Here is a 25,659-nt window from a genome sequence, read left to right as displayed (position 1 = left end):
GTTGATTTAAGTGAAATCATTTCATGGGATAAGTTCAGTCTAAGAGCATAGACTATTTGTTAAAGAATATGGGAATATGAGATTTTGACTTATATGGGAAAGTTAGATTTGAGTTAAACAGTAAGTAATTTGTACTGAGTGGTATAGTGTTAAAATGTTCAGTGTTTAGTGTACTTGTTAGCATTTTGTTTACATTATCTTACTATCGAATCCCTTACACACATTGTGATGTTGTAGTTTTGATAATGGAGATTGTATGATTAATGTGTGACTGTGTGTAGACTGTTGCATTAATAGGAATTGTATACATTAAGTAATGCAGTCAGTCTAGTGCTGGAGTATTGTTATTATGGCAGCAAGGTGATATTTACAAACATTGCATTGTTATCTTGAAGTTTTTGTATTAATATTGCTAAATACTGGTTGTAGAGTTTAAAATGGACTATACGGGGTAAAATGCTTGTTTAAAGATGGCTGCCAGAGCCATGTGGTCTTGCCTCCATTTTGTCTCTCCACCATCTTGTTATGCCATGTGATCTATCCACCATAATGCCCACACTCTCTAGCTATTAACATATAGAGACACACACACACACTCAAGACACATCACATTAGACACATAATACATTAAGACTGTAGGCAATGCATTGTATTTGATGTCATTTATATAGTATGCTTTCTACAATGTCTTATGTTACAAAGACCATTACTGAAAAGACCTATTGTTATTATCTTAAATGAGACATTGTGGAAAATCTTTATTAATACAATTATTCCTTGTGTGCATCAGAGTAAATTGAGCAGAAAATAAAAGAGAAATGGGTTTAAGCTAGAACCTGAGTAACATATGAAGGTAGATATTAAATGATCATTAGGACACTAGTATGTTTGCTTTGCCATTGGACCCTTGTGCTATCAGAGAGCAATAGCATACCTTCCAGGAAATAGCACAGGGTTTTATATACCCTTTTTACAAAAACAAAAGAAAAATGATCAAAGGAAAATAGATAAAGTGAATATTTACCCATACTGCTAAAACACAATAATCAGAAAGATTTTACTTTTAATGTGTTCACTATCTGTAAAACAAGTGAGTCTCTACTTGTACTATACATTGAATAGAGTTGCCCATAACACCAATGCATGCGCAGGAGAAAGACTGCATCTCCCTTGAGCTTTAAAGCCCACACTGACAGCCTGTCTTTCCACTCTTGTTCACTGCCTCCCTTGGGTGGTGGCCACTTCCAACTAGGGGTGTGCACCGGCCACTTTTAGCGTTTTGGGTTCTGATTAGCTTGAGGTTTTGGGTTCTGATTTGTTTTGCCAAAACACCCGACGAAAGGTTTTGGTTCTGATTTAGAGTTTTGGGTTCCGATTTATTTTTAAAAAAAAGCATAAAAAGTGCTAAAATCAATCAATCTTTGTTTTTTTTTCACTCCTACGCTATTATTAACCTCAATAACATTCAATAACAATCATTTCCAGTCTATTCTGAACACCTCACAATATTGTTTTTAGGCCAAAAGGTTGCACCGAGGAAGCCGGATGACTAAGCTAAGCGCCACAAGTGGGCGGCACAAACATTTGCCCCATCGTAGGTGGCTGTGTAGGCTTGAATGGCCTTTTGCTGCTCCTCCATCCTCTGCAGCATATAGAGGGTGGAGTTAAAGCGCGTCACTACCTCTTGTTTCAGTTGATGGCAGGGCAGGTTCATGCTTTTTTGATGTAGCAGGAACAGTGAACGTACTTTAATATCTGATACTAATATTTCTGCACTGCCTATTGAAGTGGAATCTCCACGGGATTTGGTCCCAGGGACACAATGCCTCCATCAACTGTCTAAATTCCACTGCACAGATGGCGGACACCAGACGCACGTCTAACACCAACGTAGCTGTGCCGGTGACATGGCCTGCAGGACTATCTCTGATGGAGATAGAACTAGGCCCCAAAGAGCACATAATGCCAAAAAAAAGAGTTGCAAGATGGAATTGTCCTTGGGCCCTCCCACCCACCCTGATGTTGTTGAAATAGGACATGCACACTTTAACAAACCAATCATTTCAGCGAAAAGGGCCTACCAAACTGTGGCTGAAATGATTGGTTTGTTTGGGCCCCCACCCAAAAAAAGCTATTCATCTCTCCCTGTACAAACTAAACTGGCTCTACTGAGGCAAGATGTCGTCCTCATCCTCATCCTCCGATTCCTCGCCCCCTTCAGTGTGTACTTCCTCATCCTCACACATTATCAATTCGTCCCCGCTGGACTCCACAACCACAGGTCCCTCTGTAGTATCTGGAGGCCAGTGCTGTACTTCATTGAGGAATTGATAATTCATTTTTATAAACATAATTTTTTCAACGTTTTGCGGAAGCAACCTCCTTCGCCGCTCACTGACCAGGTTCCCCGCTGCACTAAAAACTCTTTCCGAGTACACACTGGAGGGGGGACAACTCAGGTAAAATAGAGCCAGTTTGTACAGGGGCTTCCAAACTGGCTATTTTTCCCTGCCAGTAAGAATATGGACTGTCTGACATGTCTACTTGGATGGTGTCAGCAAAGTAATCCTCCACCATTTTTTCAATTGTGACACCATCAAATGCAGCGACAGTAGACGGGTCTGCAATGGTTGGCAGGTCCTTCAGTCCGGACCAGATGTTCTCAGCATCCCCGCCAGCGGGTCTTTTAGGAAAACTGAGCTTTTTCCTCGCAGCCACAGGTGTTGAAGAAAATGAGGGTGGAGCTGTTGGTATGTCACGGTCCTCTTCAGAGGACAATCTCCTGACCAGCAGGTCTTTGCACCGCTGTAGACTTGTGTCCGCCGGAAACAGAGACACAACATACGCTTTAAACCGAGGATCCAGCACGGTGGCCAGAATGTATTCCTCTGACTTTAAAAGACTGACCACCCTCGGATCCTGGCAAAGTGTACGAAGGGCTTCATCCACAAGAGCTACATGCTTGGTGGAATCGCAATGGTGTACCAGCTCCTCCCTCACTTTCTCCAGCTGCTTCTGCAACAGCCTGATCAGGGGAATCACCTGACTCAAGCTGGCAGTGTCGGAACTGACTTCTCGTGTGGCAAGTTCAAACGGCTGCAGAACCTTGCACAACACGTAAATCAGTCTCCACTGCGCTTGACTCAGGCGCATCCCCACTCCTTTTCCTATGTCGTAGGTGGCTATGTAGGCTTGAATGGCCTTTTGCTGCTCCTCCATCCTCTGCAGCATATAGAGGGTGGAGCTCCAGCGCATCACAACCTCTTGTTTGAGGTGATGGCAGGGCAGGTTCAGACTTTTTTGATGTTGCTCGAGTCTGCGCTAGGCACTGGCAGAATGCCGAAAGTGTCCAGCAATTTTGCGGGCCACCGGAAGCATCTCCTGCACACCCCTGTCACTCTTCAGGTAATGCTGCACCACCAAATTAATGGTGTGGGCAAAACATGGGACGTGCTGGAAATTGCCCATATGTAATGCCCGCACAATATTACTGGCGTTGTCTGACACCACAAATCCCCAGGAGAGTCTAAGTGGGGTAAGCCACTGCGAGATTATTTCCCTCAGTTTCTCTAAGAGGTTGTCAGCGTTGTGCCTCTTATTAAAACCTGTGATACACAATGTTGCCTGCCTTGGCACGAGCAGCCGTTGTGGAGATGCTGCTACTGATGCAGCTGCTGCTGTGGAAGGCGATGCATCTACCCAGTGGGCTGTCACAGTCATATAGTCCTTCGTTTGCCCTGAACCACTTGTCCACATGTCCGTGGTTAGGTGGACAGTGGTTACAACCGCATTTTTCAGAGCACTGAGGACACTTGTTCGTACTTCTCTGTACATCCCGGGTATCGCCTGCCTAGTGAAGTGGAATCTAGACGGGATTTGGTACCGGGTACACAATACCTCCATCAACCGTCTAAATCCCACTCCACTGATGGCGGACACCGGAAGCACGTCTAACACCAACATAGCTGTTACAGCCGCAGTTATCCGCTTTGCAATAGGGTGACTACTGTCGTACTTTGTGCTCATGGCAAACGACTGTTGGACGGTCAACTGTTTGGTGAAAGACGTAGCGTTCTTACGACTTCCCCTCTGGGAAGATGACCGACTACCAGCAGCAGTGGCAGTACTTGGCGTACCGCTGCAGGATTCCTCGGATGAATCCCGGATTGAAGAGGACTCAGTCTGGCTGGTGACATGGCCTGCAGGACTAAATCTGATGGAGATCGTGGAGGAAGTTGACGAGGAGGGTGTTGGTGGTATGTATCCAACAGGACCAAGGGATTTAGGTGTCCCTGGACTGCTGACGGTCCTAGCCACAGTTCCTGAACTAAACACTGAATTATGAAGGTTCTTCAGGTGACGTATAAGGGAGGATGTCCCTAGGTGACCAAGATCCTTACCCCTGCTTATTTGAGCTTTACATAAGCTACATATGGCCATACATTTGTTGTCCGGATTGGGATAAAAATAACTCCAGACAGAAGAGGTGTATTTTTTGGTCTTCTGACCAGGCATGACGATGGGCTTTTTCATCCCATGGACAACAACTGTTTCCCTCCCTGGTGCCTCATTTAAGATAACCACATCAGCATCCTCCTTGTCAAGTTCCTCCTCAGCGCCAGCTACATCAATATCCTCCTCCCGGTGTACAACATTCACACCTTCATTAGCCAAATCTGTAACTGGACTGTGGGTGATCCTTCCAGCATATGCAGACGGTGTGCTGCAAATGGTGGAAGGAGCCACCTCTTTCCGTACAGTGATGGGAAGGTCAGGCTTCGCAACAACCAACACCCTTGGACTCGCTTGGGGATTTGTGATGCAATCTGTTTAGAAGGCAGAGTTGTTTGCTGTGTTGTTGATGACAGCTTAAGTCTCTTAAATTTTTTAGAGGGGTGGGGAGGAGGAGGGCTTAGATCCTTGGGTGAAGCTGAACCACTAGTCATGAACACGGGCCAGGGCCTAAGCCGTTCCTTGCCACTCCGTGTCGTAAATGGCATATTGGCAAGTTTACGTTTCTCCTCAGATGATTTCAATTTTCTTGTTTTGCTAATTTTAGTGAACTTTGGCATTTTGGATTTTACATGCCCTCTACTAGGAGATTGGGCATCGCCCTTGGCAGATGACGTTGATGGCATTTCATCGTCTATGTCATGACTAGTGGCAGCAGCTTCAGCATTAGGAGGAAGTGGGTCTTGATCTTTCCCTAATTTATCCTCCAAATTTTTGTACTCCATTATATGCAGCTCAAGAGAGCGTACCCCTAAACCACACACACTTTGGGACTGCGGAAACAGTGAACGTAGTAATATTGATTGCAGTTCCTATTTTTTGGGACTGCAAGAATATATTGCTCTATAATATTTTTTATACTTTTTAAAAAATTTTTTATATTTTTTTAAATAATTTTTGGTGTATTTGACACTGGCCAAAGCACCACTGGAATCAGCAGGACAAAGCACCACTTGACTAATAAACTAATCAGCAGGAAAGAGCACAGGATCTCAACAGCCTCCCTCTTCTGTAACCACAGGGAGAATGAAGATGGCAGCCGCGAGCGGGGCATGACATCCGAGTCTCGCGAGATCCGACGTGAGACTTGGATGTCATAGCCTCGTTTTGGATTCCTTTGGCGGCCGGAAGTACCCGAACAGTGCTCGGATCCCGTCGGATCCGCACTGTTCGGGGTGGGCTCGGATTAGCGAAATCCGAGCCCGCTCATCCCTACTTCAAACCCAGCTGACTGGTCCTCAGAAACAATTTGATTCAATTTTATTCCAACCCAAATACATTGCCTGCTTATTGTTTGTCCCTGTAAACCCAAACAGTCATTTGTACACAAAGTAGTGCAATATCCATTAGCACTCTCAGCATCATCATCATAGTTTACTTATAAGTCGCCACAGCATCTGCAGCACCGCACAAACCATAAAATATAAACAAAACTATATACAAATAAGTAAGGAGCAAAGAAAAAAAAAAGATCAGTAAAACAAATACAAGATGAGACCAGATAGTAAGCAACTACTTTAAAAGACAACTAAAACAAAAGAAACCTTACAAAGAGGACAAGGAGATAGGAGGTAGAGAGGGCCAGAAGGAAGCAAGTAGAACTGATCGGTGGAGCAATAGAAGAGAGTCGTCAGGATGGAGTGGCTTAGCAAACGGAGACAAATGGCTTTATAGTATGCTTGCCCACTCTCCCGGAATGCCCAGTAGGGCTCCCAGACTCCCAGGAGAGCAGGCCATTTTACTATATCCTGTGCAATTTCTAGTGAAATGGGCAGGTTTGGAGCCTCCATGACGCGATATGTGGAAAATCATGCCATTTTGGCCACGCCACCCCGCAGCAAAATGACGCTTTTGCATCATTGCGTCGAGGGTACAGGGTCAAAATAACGCAATTCGCCACACCCCGCCTGCACAATTCACCTCCCCTCTGGAATCTCCCGAAGGGAAAGGGTAAAAAGTTGGGTAAAAAGTTGCTAAGTGTGGTTCATAGGCGCAGTAATGACTGGGCAGAATTTTCTGTATAATTCTTGTATGGGCACCTTAAGTTTTACTGGAGGCTTAAACAAACACTGCAGCCTGAAAACATAAAATAGCATTTTATTCTGAATCTAGACCTAATACAATAGTGTATAAGTTTACATGCAGAACACAGGTGAAATCATGCTTTTTCACAATTAAAGTGGCAGCACTAAACACCACACTGATGCAGTGTACTGCACACACAAAGTAAGCCAAATACACATTAAGTACCATTCCTAACTTGCATTTTTGAAGAAAAACAGAATATAAATTCATTATACACTGCAATGAATCCATGGTAATATACACACAAGTACAACGAGCGATACACAGTAACACTTTTTTTTGCAATATTATATACAGACCAAAGTGCAGCCACTTCTCAGGCACATTTACAGGGACCAACAGAGTTGCGCAGACACATAATTGGCCATAATGCTCATATACATACAACTATAAAGAGCCAGCTAATTATTTAAGTCAATCTTCACACTGAGAAGTGACCAGGTCCCTTTTAGTAGTTCACAAAGATATATTTTTTTATAGTCAGGACAAAAGGTTTCAGTATAGAGTATACAAGGGGCAGAATGAGGTGTGGTGGGCAAATCATGTCAAAGTTGCTCAACAGTTTAATGCTCAGAACGTGTCCAAGCTAGGAGTAATAGATCAATTTGCGGTGTCAGTGCCAGAGGCAGCATGTTCAGTACTCAAACAGGTGAAAGTAGCTGCAGGTAGGGAAGTATTCTGCCATATTATGATGATAATTGTACCATAAAGATTAAACTGAATTTTTTGTGGATTGTGTCTAGGATTACCAAAAAAGATGGAAATCATTTGTTTATTTCCCATCACTGATACCAGCTAAATCTAAATTAATTGCATGTGTTAGTTTACCTTTAAAATGTATTTTTGTTTCAAAACAACTGTTCTAGAACGATAGTATTACCATCAATATTTATATGCTATTTTGGCATAGCATAGGCAAGCAAGAAATCAACATACCAGTGAATTTCATTAAATAATTCCAATAGGAATTGGCTTAAGATGGATCACATCATTTACAGAGTACCTGGAATGTTTTATTAAACTTCACACTCCACTGGGTTTTCACTTGAACAAAATGAAGGCATTTAGGGGAGCACAAGGGAAATTCAAAAAGACAAATCTTACACTGGAGATAGTTACATAATTTAGTATGAAAACTGGAATACTGCAATTCATTTACACTTAAAAGTCAGCTGAAATGCCAATTATTGTGATCAAGCTCTGATTCTACACAGTTGGACTTATGGATCTTGTGTGCTGTATCTTGAGGTCCATCAAGAAGGGCATGTGCATTCCTTCAGTTCTCAAGATGGAGATGAATTACATGTCAGAATGCACAGCAATTGTACCTTAAACCTGAATTCCACAACGCTTGTAAATATTGTTACTTAGCCGCCCATAATCAATGATTAGCTGTTCAAGGGGCAAACGCAGCAATGTAATTATTGGTTTCCTATGAATGAATGAAGTGTAGACCAAGACTGTTTTGAATTCCAGCTTCTTTTGTGTGCGCAACCATTGTACAGAAGTGTTTTACACAAGCAGTGAAAATACAACAATCTTTTTTAATATTAATAATATTTTGCAGTATATAACAGTATACAACTGAAAATGATACAAGTTTGCATAATCGCATAGACTAGAATAAGTAATAAAACATAACCAGAATGACAAAGAGAAAAATCGCAGACAGTTCTTTCATTTCCACAAAACTAACTCAACCTTTGAAAATATTAATCCCATAGCCCCATGAATAAAGCTTGTCACTGGCATAAACGTGCTTCGTGCTGGAGTGTGGCTCCCAAGAGACTTCGCCATTGAGTTTTACTGGCTAGCAAAGCAACCAATAAATCCACAGAGAGAAGAGTTCCTTGGAAATGCAACTTGTCCTAGGAGATAACTCCCTTATCAACTTGTGGCAGAGACAACAGATGTCACCAGGTTTACAATGCAGTACTCATGAAATGGCAGCAACCTCTCAACTCGTATATCAAGGGAGCAATTCTATTAAAATATTTGGAATCCGAACAGCAGCCATACTAGAATATAAATAAAGCAGAATGTAACATTACGCAAATGTGGTCTAGAATCCTTCTAGTTAAAATGACTTATCCTGGCATTCGACACAGATTGTATAGCAGGACATGCTGGGATTTGTAGTTCAACATCTGCAGGTAAAACAGGGTACACAAGCCTAATCTAAATAAACCAAAGCCCTTTACATGCTGGATACATTTATAACACAAATGTGATATTTAAATTTCGGTCGAGATGCTCCCTTTCATACACACCAAAGAGGCCTATGGTAAGAATACATTGCACAACAAAGGAAACATATATTGCATTCACAATAGCATTTCACAGGATTCCAATATACACATATTGGACAAAGAGTAAAATAAAGCTAGAAATTATTTACTATGGGATCTCTCCAAACAGAGAAATAGTGGCCATTTTTAATGGATTAAATGATGAAGACTAAATGAATGGCAAAAAGACTGGAGGGACAAGTTGCATGAAATTCCCAAAATACAGTCAGAAGACGTTCTCTAAGGATTCAAATAAACTGCACCAAGACATCCCCTTCATCAATATGTACTAACGTTCATTGTGGCACAAAACGTACCACACCACTGGCATAGTCAGCAGCACTCTATTCTAAACAGGGTATATTCCCACACCAGTAAAAAGCCAAGTGTTTAATATCTAACATTTCTTATTTTATTCCAGTAATTAAGGATTTTACATGCATATGGATAAGCTCATAGTGCTTTTAAAGCCAACTCATGTTCTTTCCCATTTTATATCAGAGATTATGTGAATACAATACATATTAATTCCGAGGATGCAGCTTACAGACTGTTATACATGATGGTGTACTGAAAAATAGTAATATACTTCATAGCTCGCCTTGCTTAGGGTCATACAGGAATTCCTCTCATCTCTATGAAGTACTTACCAGCATTATTTCATAATAATTTAGCCCCAACGGGCACTGTTCTAGTGGAATCTGTAGATGCAGTGCTTTTTCAATATGACAGCTCCTACTTCTATTAGCGAATGTAATTAGAGTATAGAGAGTAGTGTGTATAGAATACTGTATGAACACAAAAACAGATGCACTATTTCTGACAGTTACTGCACCAATGATACAATAAATGTGTATGAATTCTCCTAGCATTCAAACTGCAGCCCAAATTCCCCTTTCGAAATCACACTGAAATTTCAAAAATAATTCAGTAAGTAAACAAATCTCAGCGCTATTAGTAACCACAATATGTAAATAAAATGAATAAATTCAAATACTTACATTTCACTGTTGTCCAATGATTCTTCTTTTCTCCTTATTTCCAAAATATTAATTAACATGTGAATAAAAACCATAAATAACATAGTGGAATTCCATTACAATATAAAATTGTGTTAACCGTGTGATACATCTTAACCTTTATAGTGGTAATAACAAAACAATAGTGTCCAGATAGATCCAGTGTTGGTTCTAGATATTCTTCTCGAACTCCCAAACACTCCAAGTGATGCTGCCTGTTTTCCCGGAGGTGCTGCCCCCTTTTGGTGATGCACTTTCTACTCATACTGTTTATTCTTGTATTTTAGCTTTCTCCAATATCATACCAGTAAATTAATATGCCTCCAGTTGCTTCTTTCTACTCATTAATGCTTTAAAAGATCTTAATTTTTAATGAGTAAACACACAATATAAAAACAGGTATCCAACATACTGCATATGTGCAAGTCTTCTTACCAGACAAGGTATTTTATTATCACAGTGTTCAACAGGACGGTAAGGTCGCCAGGGTACTGAAATCACCGTACATTCATTCCCAAAGATGTTATTGTAGGTAAGAAGATTGTCATAAAGAACTTTCCCCACTTCTCCTCTGAATGCAGATTATCAGTCTTTTTCAACGCGATCTGTTATCATTTATGTTTCAATATACACAGATCAACCACAACATTAAAACAACACGCCTAATATTGTGCAAGTCCCCCTGGTGCCGCTAAAACAGCTCTGACCCATCGAGGCATGGAATGCACAAGACCTCTGAAGATGTCCTGTGGTATCTGCCACCAAGACATTAGCAGCAGATCTTTTAAGTCCTGTAAGTTGCAAGGTGGGGTCTCCATGGCTCAGACTTGTTTTTCCAGCACATCCTACGGATGCTCAATCAGATTGTGATCTAGGGAATTTGGAGGCCAAGTCAACACCCTGAACTTTTTGTCATATTTCTCAACCCATTCCTGAATAATTTTTGCAATGTGGCAGGGCACATTGTCCTGCTGAAAGAGGCCACTGTCCTCAGGGAATACAGTTGCCACGAAGGTCTGCAACAATGTTTAGGTAGTTGGTATGTGTCAAAGTAACATCCCCTCCCCTTAGATTGTACGCTCCTTTGAGCAGGGCCTCCTCTGCTCCTGTTCTCCACCACCTTAACTCTGCTCTCCAGCTCCTTGTCTCATCCGTGAGGTCCTCCTGCCCTTCTGCCCCTCTAGCTTCACCGCTGGGGGCTCTCACCTTTCATCTAGCTGTACTTTGAGCTTCTGAGTTACTGTGCTTTTTGTTAACTGTACCGTGCTGTCTCACCCTGTACCGTGTTTCTGTATGTCCCTGTACGGCGCTACGGATACCTAGTGGCGCCTTAGAAATAAAAATTATCCACATGAATGCCAGGACCCAAGTTTTCCAGTAGAACATTGCAAAAGCATCACACTGCCTCGGCCGGCTTGCCTTCCCATAGGGCTTCCTGGTGCCATCTCTCTCCCATCTCTCTGCATAAATGATGCACATGCATCCAGCCATCCACATTATGTAAAATAAAATGTGATTATTCAGACCAGGCCACTTTCTTTCATTGTTCTATGTTTCATGTTCTGGTGCTCATGTGCCCGTTGTAGGCATTTTCGGTGGTGGACAGGGGTCAGTATGGGCACTCTGACCGGTCTGCGGCTACGCAGCGAGCTGAGTGTTCCGATACCTTTCTCTTATAGCCAGCATTAACTTTTTCAGAAATTTGTTTAACAGTACCTCTTCTGTGGGATTGAACCAGACCGTCCAGCCTTTGCTCTCCACGCATATCTTTAAGCCTTGGGCATCCGTGATCCTGTTGTCGGTTCACCAGTTGTCCTTTCATGGACCACTTTTGGTAGGTACTAACCACTACATACCAGGAACACCACACAACACCTGCTATTTTGGAGATGCTCTCACCCAGTCATCACAATTTGGCCCTTGTCAAAGTTGCTCAGATCCTCAAACTTTACCGTTTTTCCTGCTTCCAACACATCAAATTCAAGAACCGATTATTCACTTGCTACCTTATATATTCCCGCCCTCCCAGCACGCTCCCTCCTCTGGGATCTCCCAGAAGAAAAAAGTAGGCAAGTATGGTTTAAGGGCATTTCATTTAATAAGTACATTTATGGCGACTAGAATTAACCTGACAGATTCATGAAAAAGTGAGCAAAAATATCCAATCTGAGCACATTTGGGGCCTTTATCTAAATATTGTCAATATTTAATGTATACAACACATTTAAACATTTTCTATAAGTGTTTTTCATGTTTACATATACATTTGTCAAACTTTTCATCTCCCAGTGGGATCCTTAGAAGAATCCTCTTCCTAGCTTTCCTATCCATCAAAAATATAAAACAGAGCATTTTTACTTTGTGAAAAAGTAAATTGTCTAAAACTAGTCTTTAGAAGTCCAATACAACTATCACTTTTATAAATGTAATCTCTCTCCGATATACTGACACGTCTGAATTTTCATTATTAAGCTCTTGGGTAAATTAAGAATGGTAACCTCAATGTTTTGCTTCCTTTTGTTAGTCTTTTTAAAGTTAATATGTATTTGATTTCAAATAAATAAATCAATGACAAAAATAAGATATTTCTATACATATCTAGGTATGTTTACAAAGACTCACTCAGATGAATTTTATCATTGAACACATCGCCGTACAATGCCGGGGTGCAAATGTGTGTAGCCAAACCTTATTTAAAAACACCTTTAAAGTAATGGAAAACAAATATAAAGCAGATATTCCTTATAATCTCCAGAATATACACAGAGAATTTTTTTACAACAACGGCAAAGTTACTAATACAGTTATTATCCTGCTCTATAATCTCCGTGGTGGGATAAACACAGAGAGGCACTAATATAATTACATAATTATGACCAAATTATAGTTTAGATGGATTGCAGAGGGGAATAATGATTTTCTTAAGATGAAAGGGGACGATGAGCAGACACAAATTATATGAATGTCCTTCCTGATCCAAGTAACTTATCTCTACTACCATCTTGCAGATTTAATGATACATGTGTTCTGCAAAGAGTCACCAGACACAGAGGACCCTTGTTTACAAATATTTAGTTCACAGACCACCACTTTAATTAGAGTGCTCTAAAAGCAGGATCGCAGACAATTTTTAAAATGTTAACATCTTCCACTTTTTATGAACAAAAAAAAAAAAAAAAAGAAAAGAGTAGTCTGGCATTGAAGCAGTTAAGCGCTCTGTTTAAATATCACAGCAGAAATCCAAAGCAGAATCAGGGTATAAGACAAACAAATTTTTTTATTTTTTTTTTAAAGTGGAAATCTGTTAAAAGATACATTATACCACCATTTCAGTTTTGAACTCAATGGCATCTTCACACTCCCTTAATAGATACCAATCGGTTTCAATAGCTGAAACCAGTGTTGATGCTGCAAATAGAAGCAGCACAGCTTCAATATGAAACTACTGTGATTTCATTACATGAAATCATGCTTGTTTTGTTGGCTGAAGCCACCAGTGATTTCTTTGGAGAGATGTACTCATCCTTGTGGACAAGGCACTAAGAACCACCGAAAAGAAGGGAAAAAAAAAATGTAAGTCCAGGGAGGGAGTAAAAGGAAACTGGCAAAGCACTCATCATCATCATCATCATTTATTTATATAGCGCCACTGATTCCACAGTGCTGTACAGAGAACTCATTCACATTAGTCCCTACCCCATTGGAGCTTACAGTCTAAATTCCCTATTATAGACACACACTCACACAGACAGGGAGGGGGAGACTAGGGTCAATTTTGATAGCAGCCAATTAACCTACTAGTATGTTTTTTTGGAGTGTGGGAGGAAACCCACGCAAACACGGGGAGAACATACAAACTCCACACAGTTAAGGCCATGGTTGGGAATTGAACTCATGACCCCAGCGCTGTGAGGCAGAAGTGCTAACCACTAATCCACGTGCTGCCTGTCACGAACTCAGAGTATTCTGCTTACTGGTTCATGGTCCAGTTCATGGCCAGGTTCTGGTGGTCTTTGTCTTCAGCTCTCCAAGTGAAGCTCAAGTTTTCATCTGCCTATCACCCCCAAACAAATTGTCACAACTTGAGTATTTTGCTTACTGGTTTTGGCACTACTCACCAAAGAGGCGCGGAGTCTAACGTGTTCCAGGTGTTCACCAGGAACCCCCGCAAGGGAGTATGGTCTTAGCTGCAGGAGACACGCAGGTCGCGGTCCTCAGAGGGAGCAACCAGTGAAGCGGTAAGATGGAAACGGTGTCAGGCAGGCCGGGTCAGAACCGAGAAATCAGGATATGCCACAGGGAGAATCCAATATCGTAGTCAGGGGCTAGCCGGGTCAGGTATCAGGAGCGCAGGAGAGAATGGGCAAACAAGCCAGGGTCAATACACAAGGAGCACAGATTAGGGGTAGTCAGGAGCAAGCCGGGTAATACACAGGAGTCACTAGAGGAAATGCACAGGAACGCTGGAGCTAGGTGGGACCTAATACTCTGGCACTCTCCAAGTGCTAGAGTGATCCTTTTATAGGGCTCATATCCAATCAGTGGCGGTGGTGACGCTAAACACCACCGCCGGAATTACTGAGAAGCGTTCCGTTGCCTAGACGCGCGACCACCGACCCGGAAGTGCGTCCGGTTGCCTAGGCAGTAATAGCAGGCGTCCGTCCCTGTGCGACGGACACAGCACAGGGACGGTGCCTGACACTGCCTTTTATTGGGCATGAAAATGTGCCTCTACATAAGGGTGGGGTGGGACATGAAAATGTTTATCTGGGCACAAGGCTGCTATACTCTTTAAAGGGCTTTAATTATGGGCAGAGGACTGCACAGAGGGGCTTCACGCTGTTGGACACAGGGCCAGATCACCTACTTGCTGACCTAGGGCTTATTGGTTGAGGATGGGCTCGTCTACCACCCAGATTATCCCAAACCATTAAATCAGTGTTTCCCAAACCCAGTCCTCAGGGCCACTAACAGTGCAGGTTTACCATATCTCCTTGCTGGAGCACAGGTGTTTCCATTACTGACGGACTCATTGTAATTATACCACCTGTGGACCTGTTACAATGTGTCAGTAATAAATACACCTGTGCTCCAGCAAAGAGATATGGAAAACCTGCACTGTTAGGGGTACCTGAGGACAGAGTTTGGGAAACACTGCATTAAATATATAATGCAAATTTAATTTCAGGGCTGGTTGGGGGGGTGAAATAGGCCACAGTGAACCTACTGTGTGGGCATAACAATGTGCACCTTATATAAAGACTTACTGGTGTACAATCTTTTCTGGGAAACCTCTGGCATCTTTGTTCCAATGAAAGAGGCTTGTCTAAAGGCTGTCCTTGAAACTTCAGTATATCTGGGTTGAGTGACAACATTATAATGAATAACTATTTATTTTTTTGCTCTAACACAGTAATTCCTGTCATATCCTACTAGTGATGTGATGTGCATGTATGTTCATTGCCATAGTTGTGCTTTAAAATTTGTAAAAATGAAAAAACAAGTGGGGAGAATCACTAATATATGCCAATGAACAGACCAGATAGGCTTCTCCAATCTGTGCCAAGTAGCACATAACATTGGTTTCACCAAAATTAAATATAGTGCAAAATGAAAGCTTTGCTGGTGCTCGATTAAAATATGGAAAAAGCTTATGGGAAGATATCCCCTTATAGACCAGCATCATACATGGATGTATTTCGTCCATAATAAGTGGGGAAAGGCTTGTGAAAAATAAAACCAGTAAGACACAAATTTTCTCATGAAAAATAAGATCTTGTCAATAGATTTGTGATTACTTGATTCTCCAAATATACCATAAAGTCTTTATCCTCACAGACATGTATTCTTCTCAATGTGAGACACTAAGATTCTACATATGAATGTGCATTCATTTGTACTTGTCACTATACACTGAGCTTCTTATGTAACAATATGGCATGATAATGCACAAGCTGAGGGCAAGGTGTCACTACTCTATTATATTCCTACCCCAGGGCATCTCACTCTGTCCAGGGACTCAATGGGGTGGGGAAGGTTTATAGAATAAGCTCTAAATTCAGGATACACATTGCTGCAGGTCATTTCTCACACACAATATATGGGTATCATTTTGTTTATCTCCTGTATCAGTTACAGTTTGACACAGACGACATGCCCGATTTGTGCGATATTTCCTGTGTCTTATGCCCACTTGTCCTGTACACATAAAACTGAAAATCCTTTATGATTATGTTCAAGTATTATGTTAACAATGGTCAAGTGCAAATAATTTTCTCAGCGCTGCACAGCAACATCTGTGTTTAGCAACACAAACCATATTTAATGCTCCTGCTTTTAGTGCTTAAGTCACATACTTAATATATAAAATCAAGGTACTCGTACAAAAGAGTTTACCCCCCTCGTCCCCCACACGCCAACAATCACTGGCTCAGGTTTGATACAAACCTGTTGAACATACTATAAAAATACAGGGTATGAAAAAGCTACACTATTTGGAATATTTTAGCAGTGGTAGAGTAGGGTCCCCAAAGACCACATCCTTCACATCTAACGTAGGTATAACTTTCACAGATGCATAACCGTAATATATTCCAAAGACCATGAAGGCAATATACCCCTGAAAACACTAAGAAATTAGAAGAGACATAAGGTTAAAAAATATGTGTGTATATATATATATATATATAGCTTTCATCATTAGCTATTTATATATCGCCACTAATTCCGCAGTGCTGTACAGAGAACTCACTCACATCAGTCTCTGCCCCATTGGAGCTTACAGTCTAAATTCCCTAATATACACACCGACAGACGGACAGAGACTTTGGTTCATTTAATAACAGCCAATAAACCTACCAGTATGTTTTTGGAGTCTGGGAGGAAACCGAAGTACCCGGAGGAAACCCACGCAAACACGGGGAGAACATACAAACTTCGCGCATATATATATATATATATATATATATATATATATATATATATATATATATATATATATATATATATATATATATATATATATATATATATTTCTTACTTTCAAATGTTACATTTGCGACTTTTTGTCAGTGAAATTGAATTAATAAATGTCTAAAAATGTAGTGTTATTTACAGCAAACAGCACTAAGGGGCACATTTAACAATCACCACATAAAATGAAAAATAGTTTTCAATCCTTATCGTATTGACAAGGATTGAACTATTTCTCAGATTTATGAAAAAGCAGTTCCAAAAAACTGCTGTTCCTGTGAAGTGCAAAACTTACCACTGCCTCTGCACTTCCGAAGAAGTATGCTGAAAACCTTGGGCATGCGCACAAACATCCCTGCACTATACAGTTGCAGAGAGAGAGCGGTGAGTGACAGGGAGGGATCATGTGATCCCTCCACACATGCGCTGTCCAGCTCTGCTCTTTGAAGCAGAGCTGACAGCACTGAAACTTTTCAATTATGATAATGTACGCCAACTTCAGCTGGCGTACATTAACATGCTAAAAAAATTATTTTTTTTATCAAACTTTAGTGAATAGTGATACTGAGTAGTGCCCATACACTGTTATGGTGACTGCTCAGTAAGACGAAGAGATATGCCAAGCAGCAGATATCTAGGATATCTGCTGGGCTGCAGTGATGGTAAATAAGAACTTTGAAGTTAATTGTTTTCGGGGATTGAACACACTTTGTAGTTTCATAAATAGGCCCCTATAACCTTTAGGGCGTGCTCAGAAAGGTGGTTAGGTAGTGGTGCATATATAGTCTCACAAAGGGGCTTATGTAGTATGACACATATGTTTGTTCTATTGGATTAAAATTAGCATTTCCATGTGCGCCCAAAATTCATACGTATACCTTTATGAACATATTTTGAACCTCTTAGCTGATTGCGGTTTGACCCCTTTAGGTCACAGTACTTAATTCATTAGTATGGCTGCTATATTATATGAAGTCACATTTGTCTATTTGCAATATTTAATTGGTATTTCCACTTGGACCACAAAAACAGAGAAGATTCCCTATTTATTTTTAAAGGGGAAAACAACAACTGTTTGTATTTAATTTAATTTTTATTTAATTAAAGTTTAGATTGACAATATGACTTTTGCAATTATTAATAAGTGAACCTATTCTCTCGTGCTTATGAAACTTCATAACATTATTATATTGTTTACAAATAGGATAATGTGACTTTCGCATTTACCACTAACACTACCAAGTTGCATCTCTACGCTACATTTACACTATTGTTGAACATAAGTATACACATAGGTTGCTTGTGACGTAAACCTGGCACATATGCTAGGGATGTTTAACTGGACTATACATATACACGTAAATGCACTTTTTAATGTGTACGGATTTTCCTGCTTATAATCGGGGAGCAAATGCGTCAAACTCTACATGAGCCCTATGGCGTTCCAAAATGGTACACAGCATGTGCAAACTACTCTGAACTTCAAGCTGGCGTGGGGATCATTGATACTGATGCACACTTTAGACGATTGGCAGTGTAAACAGCAGGTCAGCTCCAAATATTGGAACATCACGTACGCTTAATTTTCTGGCATTTTGGGCTGTCCTGCGAGTTACACTGCTATTCATTACTGTTATGTTTTATTATTAATAATCATTATCATATATTGCTGTACAACCAGTGATTTGGATGCTTGTGCAAGTTACTCATATTGTGATCCATTTTACCATCACTAGTCAGAGTGAACCCTTACTGCCACTTTTAAATATATTCCTCAAAGTCTTCACATTCCCAAGGAAAGCAGGCACAAGAGCTGGACAGGTTTGTTTTCCTCACCTGCTTGTATCTCCAGCTCAGGCTGGTCATCAGGGACAAGCTGGATGACATCAGACACCACCACCTGGTGATCAGTCTCCTCCGCTTCATCCTCACTGCAGGATTTCTGTGCAGCAAAACAGATGCTACCTCCAAACTCCCGACACAAGAGGAGACACCAACACCCAGGCATGAAAACCTGGTCTTTTCCTAAGTGACAAACCAAGATTTCATAATATGACCAAATGTACAGATTTTATATTCAAATATATTTATTATGATCTGTTTCAAGGAAACATTGTCATTATTGCTTTAGTTATAGCAGAGTTAAATAAACTGATGAAGCCATCACTTCCAGAATATTTACTTGTGAGCGATAAGAGGGTGTGGACTATATCAGACAACTAAACGCCTAAAACTTCTTTTTCCAAGAGAGAAAAAAAAAATGAGTCCTTCTGGACGTAGCCTTACCTACTCCCAAGGCAGGCCTCAAGCATTATAGCCAAAGCTCCTCCCTCAAATACTCTTCCCTGCAACATTTAGTATACGGGATGAGCCTGCTGAAAGTTAAACCAGCAAACAATAATAAAATAACTAAAAACAGGTTGTTTTTGTTTTTTGTTTTTAACTTGAGAGTGGTGTTCAGTCTGAAAAAATGTGTTTCTCGAATTTAAATATCACTTTCCCTCCAACACCATATAAGGGCCCAAATTATTTCTGTAAATGCCAAATTAATATTTGGATATTAGCAAGTAACTAACCATAATCTGGTTACAGAGATTACCAGACGTAGGCATGATATTTAAAACCTACACACAAACCTAAAGGGGAGGCTTAAAGAGAGTACAGCTTACCAATGATAGCTGGGTGAGACACGGTCACCTATCAGTGGTGCTAAGTGGTCGGATCACATTGGGCCCGTCAGTGCCTTCAGCAGATAACTGTATCCACCAGAGCCAGATTTAGACCTCATGGGGCACTAGGCAAGATACTGGTTTGGGGCCCCCTCCCTGAAAAAATCCATAGCACTATAGTTTTTTAGCATAACATATACCCCTATTCAGGGGCTGGCTGGCTGACTTTAGCCCGGGGGGGCAAGCACATAGCACTGGCTCATAAGTAGCGGCCCATTTTTAAAGGGTGATCTTCGGTACAATATATATTTATCAATATAAAAAGAGGCTATTTTATTGTTATTTAGTTTTATCTTAAATAATGAAAACAAAAGTTTAACAAAAAACAAACCTCACTTTATATTTCATTTTATATGTTCCTTCTCCCTAGAGCACTTTCCTTTTTTTACATACCTGGCTGATTATAATGGGGTATAAATCATATTATAGCAATAGATTATATAATGTTCTATTACAGTACTGAATACAGGGGCTGATTTATCAAAATGCAAAAAGCCATTTTGCTTTAAAAGCCTGATGTTTTTGCCAGCAAATGGGCTTGTTTTTGCATTGGACTATATACTAATAGGGTTATTATTTGTTTTAGGGTTAACCTAAAACAAATAATATGAGCGGTGCTACTGGGAGGAGGAGCAGAGCACTAGGTGTCAATCTGACACCCTGGCCCAGAGCTGGATTAAGGCTCTCGGGGACATGGGATACGTTAAACAGGGGGACCCCTATGATGTAACATGGTTATCATTTTAGACAAATACACAGGAAAAACTGTTTGCACTAAAGTTAGGTGCCCACAGTTCTGCTTTCACGAGCAGTATACGGTGAAGCAGGACATACCTCCAAACTGTCCCCTTGCAGTCAGACCAAATCCTGACTAAGCGAGACAGTCACCCAAATTCAGGACTGCTCCAACAGATTCAGGACAGTTGGCAGACTGTCCTGCTCTCTCCTACCAGTTCTTGTCACTTTCACCACTTGTGGCTGCTGGTGTCTTTAGATCAGTTGCTGCTTGTCTGGATCGTGGAATGTTGGATGCCCTATTTGGAAAAAAAGAGGGCTGTCACCTCCAGCCCAAAATTAAAATAGTATTCACATTTGATAAATAGATCTACTCTACTTTACGTTTAATAAATATAACAATTTCCCACAACCATCCCATTACATAATTCCTAATCACATTTAATAAATAGACCACATATTCCCCAAACAGCCCCACATTCAGTTAATAGTTCAAAAACCACCCCAGCGTTAAATTAAAGATCCAATCACCCTATCTTAAACTTCATAGGCCCCACTATTAAATTGCCCCACCATACACAAATAAAATAGCACCCATAATTAGCCCCCAACCTGCCTTCCACCATTAAATTAATAGCCTACCTCCCACATTAGATCCCCCTTCCCTCAAACATTATATTAATATACTGGCCCCTCACACACACATATTAATATTTTGGCCCCCTCTCAAACACACACACACACACACACACACACACACACACACACACACACACACAATGTACTAGCCCCCTCTCTCACATGATGTTCTAGCCCCCTCTCTCTCTCTCACACACACAATGTACTAGCCCCCTCTCTCTCACAATGTACTAGCCCCCTCTCTCACATGATGTTCTAGCCCACTCTCTCACACACACACACACTGTACTGGCCCCCTCCCTCTCACACACACACACACACACACAATGTACTGGCCCCCTCTCACACGCTCACAATGTACTGGTCCCCTCTCTCACTCACAATGTACTAGCCCCCTCTCTCTCTCACACACACACAATGTACTGGTCCCCTCTCTTACACACACAATGTACTGGTCCCCTCTCTTACACACACAATATATACTGGCCCCCTCTCACACACACACACACAATATATACTGGCCCCCTCTCACACACACACACACACACAATATATACTGGCCCCCTCTCTCACACTCACACACACACACACACACACACAAATATATACTGGCCCCCACACTTTATCGCAATAAATTCTTCATTATCTCGCCATGTCTCACTTCTGTGTACCTTTTGTCTGTCTCCAAAATATCTTGTTTACCTCAACCTATGTGCTTGCGTTATTTTACTTACCTTTCTATTGCCTTTTTCTCTTCTGTATTCCTCTTGTGTGCTCTTCTTGCCTTACTGTCTTCTTTCTTCTCCGGGGCGCTGCTTCTCTCTGCTCCTCGGTGAGTCCTCACTGAAAATGACGTCTGCGTGATGGCGTCACGCCCGACATTCATTGGGACAGAGCAGAGGGGAGAGACTGTCGAGAGCCGCTGCATGGTCAGGTGACTGATTTTTTTATTTATTTTTTATTGTTTCCGGACGCAATTTGTTTTGCTATGCCGGCAGACAGTAGGGGATGGCAGGAGGAGGGGAGCGCCCCTCCATCTTGCCTACCCTGCTCACCGCCGGCCCTGGGGACCGCTGGGCCCTAGGCAGTTGCCTAGGTTGGCTAGCAGTAAATCCGGCCCTGGTACTCACAGGCACATAGCTGCCCGTAAATGGTCCAATGGATTTTGATCTGATAATGCTCAGGCATGTCGATCATTTTGGGGCCAGGCATGTGCCAGTTTTGTTAGATATAGGTGAATGTGCAGCCAGGATGTGAGGCAGGCTTTCACCAAAACTGCAGCACTCAGCAGCATGCATTCATTAACCATAGTTGTCCTGTTATTCTAAGAAAGGTAAGACAATACCAACCACCCTCCACTATGACAGTATTTTATTCAGGCATAGTTACACTTTAAAAAGTGGAAGTTTTACAATTAGCAGTTATTAAATGTGGATCCATGCACCTACTATATGCTCTTGAGTTTTATTCACTGCACCACAGTTTCTAAATTACTCAATAGGCCAAACAAAACGTACTAATGTATGTGGATTAGTTATCTCTTATAGTTTTGGACCATATTGTGTCTGAACATGCTCAATGGACTCAAATACACAAAGGGTGCTTATTTTTTCACAACACGTTTAATTACTTTGTTACACTGACCGAGTGAAAAAACTTACAATTATAATTAACAGTCGGGAACCAGGAAATAGCACAGTGCCTGTACGCATGAATGTGCATCCCTACCAATCGCTACAACTGTTATTCTGCTATCATACAGATCACAGTGTACGCCATCTGTTTGTATTATGATCCCCCTCAATGCATAGATCTGTGTAATAAATGGGCACCTTATAAATAAAAGATAATAAAAGAAAACAATAATAAAATAATAATTATAAAAGGATGAAACAAGACTTGCAACATGTATTAACCTACATGCACAATTTGTTTGATATTTTGCATGCCCAAAGGGCAAAAATATTTGATGAAAAACACATAGCTGCTAATGACTTGTTACCATAGCTAAAGAGTGGTCAAATAATAATATTGAATTTAGGAGCCAGTCTGTAAAATATTGACAAGAAAGAAAAAAAGCTACAATAAATATGTAAAAAAGAACAGAAAAATCCTATATAAAAGTCTAAGCTCCATAGCTATCAGGTAGATCCCTGGGTCTGTGTAACCCTGATCTAAATATACTTCTGACACTCAAGATAACACTTTGCAGCAGGTGTGAATATTGTACAAGTTCACTCTGCGAATGTTCCCAGCAACAGCACACCTTCCATGTCTATATCAGCTGATAAAGGGATAATAACAATATAAAAGAAAGAATGATCATCTGTTGATATAATGGAATATGTAGAAATGCAGTAGCCTGATAATGTAATGTGTTTTAAAACACATGAAATACAGCTTTGAAAAGAGTATACACACTGAAACACAGTCCTGTGACCAGACATGGGTAACGGCATACCATTACTATTCTAGGTAAATAACACTGATGCAAGAGTACAGTGGTCAAAAGATACAACACTGCAGCAGAGACAGGCAAGCATAGTAAGGCATATGCAATGTTATTGTGCAATAGATACTAAATGAAGGTAGACATTTGGGGCTTTCAAACCATGTTGTGATACTGGGAGTGCAAATGCTTTTTTTTTTTCCATACAGGGAATATACAGCCTCTGTTTGCATGTAGCACACAAATACTGGGCAGCTTTATTTTTTATTTTACAATGTGACTTAGTGTTGAGCTAGGACACCCCCATCAAAACAATATTTTGCCCAGGTGCACAGTCGAGCTGGATGTACTTAACTCTACATCAGGAAGAATAACTGCAATTAAGGAACTGGGAGTGCGTTCATACAGTGCATGTATCTCACCACTGTATAGAATTTGGTTCCGCAATATCTATGAATACAAGTAAGTATTTGGTCTAAAAAAAGCAATATAAACAGATCTAAATAGTCTGGCTCAGACGATCTGCATGCATTTTTAACCTGCAAACGCTAACCCATGTGTAAATCATGGCTAACATTAAATACACAAATATAGCAATTTATTTGTTGAATCACAGTGTTAAAAGTTGAAATTATAAATTTCCAGGTATGACACTATAAGACTCATTGTATATGATGCGATCTGAAATTTGTGGTATAATGTCTCATTTGCAGCACAGTGCCAGCCAACATAGAGAGCTGTCCGGGTCTGTTATGCTGGGGCATGTATATAACTTAATGTACCTGGCAGTATGTGGTGCAGCACAGTGCCAGCCAACATAGAGAGCTGCCCGGGTCTGTTATGCTGGGGCATGTATATAACTTAATGTACCTGGCAATATGTGGTGCAGCACAGTGCCAGCCAACATAGAGCTGTTCGGGTCTGTTATGCTGGGGCATGTATATAACTTAATGTACCTGGCAGTATGTGGTGCAGCACAGGACAGGATAGTGACTGAGCTCACCTCTCACAGTATAGACTTGCACAATACAGGCTCCACCAGTCGCTGACAGATAAGGATGGTTCTGCTTTCTGAATAGGTCCGCACTGCTTCTGGCTACAGAAGCCGGGTATCTGCACCGATACTCCTGCCATACAGACGCTGGAGGTGTGGTAAGAAAGGGGGGTGGGGATGAAAAGAGCACAGAACAGTTTGCGGACAGGAGGTATGATCCACAATGACTCGAGGGCGACACTTACTGGCATCGACAGGAACAGCCCCGAGTTTGTATCTATATAGCCCGGTGCATTGATCTAAATAACGGTGACGAATAGCTAAAGAATGGGGGCGCTGCATAGTGCATAAAATACTTTATTAGCAATCCAAACAACTCTATATATTCTCACTGGGACACCTGCCCCAAACCAGACTACACAGTGTTTACACACAGATGAACTCGCTGGCTTATGGCAGATCAGTAACAGTCAAGATCAGTAACAAGTATAAATAGTGAGAGCCCCTCCTCTGACAAATCAGAGCAGAGTGGGTGTGTGCTTTTCTGCCAATTAGCTTTATAGTTGTACAAAGTTAAACAGAAATAAACACATATACAATTGAGATTCAAATTAAACATATCATTGCCACAGTTAATTTAAATGACAAAATAACAGTTAAAATTATTTGTCAGTCATGTAATGACCACATCCCTGACTAGCAATTATAAGAATTAAAATACATCAGATGCAAGAAGTTGTTAATTTTACTGAAAGATAAATATCAGTATATCTAATTTGTATAGTGTAAATAATTTACTGACAATTAGGGGAGGAATTCAATTAGCCGCGAGATGCCACCGGACATCAATTCGATATCCAAATGTGCATGTTGCCGATACGGGAACTGATCTACGCTCCTTTTCTCCTCGCACCTCTATGGGGCACAAGGAAAAATGAGCTTAGATTCAGGGACGTAGCGGGGGCGGTGTGGAGGGTGTGACTGCCCAGGGCGCAGCAGCCGCCTGGTATTTCAGGGGCAAACGCAGGATTTTTAAGGGGGGGTTTCCAAATAGATGAATTCAGAACAAAGCAACAATAAAACATAAAACATAAAGTGCTAGAATAAGGCTTCAACATAAACTTTTTTACTGCAAATAACAGGTACATGTGAGTCACAATATAAATTGTTATTCACAAGTCTAACATTATGCAATAATAAGATAGCGGTGCAAAACTAGTGATGCTATATAAATAGC

General features: G+C 41.0%; 1 protein-coding gene across 4 annotated transcripts in view; it reads right to left on the bottom strand.

Moving 5' to 3' along the window:
* The window catches only part of MCF2L (MCF.2 cell line derived transforming sequence like), a 224,426-nt gene extending 199,837 nt beyond the window's left edge, over nucleotides 1-24,589 (bottom strand). For 2 of the 4 annotated variants that reach the window (XM_075200032.1, XM_075200033.1), the window contains exons 1-2: nucleotides 24,432-24,588; nucleotides 18,713-18,901 (exon numbers count right to left, since the gene is read on the bottom strand). In XM_075200032.1, coding sequence (XP_075056133.1) covers nucleotides 18,713-18,884 — 172 coding nt within the window. In that variant the 5' untranslated portion in view covers nucleotides 18,885-18,901; nucleotides 24,432-24,588. Of the gene's footprint in view, nucleotides 1-18,712; nucleotides 18,902-24,431 lie in introns of all 4 variants that reach the window. The other 2 variants (XM_075200030.1, XM_075200031.1) reach the window with 2 other exon arrangements.
* Nucleotides 24,590-25,659: the final 1,070 nt, after the last annotated feature.

Source organism: Mixophyes fleayi, chromosome 2, assembly GCF_038048845.1.
Source record: "Mixophyes fleayi isolate aMixFle1 chromosome 2, aMixFle1.hap1, whole genome shotgun sequence".
NCBI classification, from domain to species: Eukaryota; Metazoa; Chordata; class Amphibia; order Anura; family Limnodynastidae; genus Mixophyes; species Mixophyes fleayi.
Note: the sequence above shows the minus strand (reverse complement) of the source record. Positions and strands in the feature narration are given on the sequence as shown.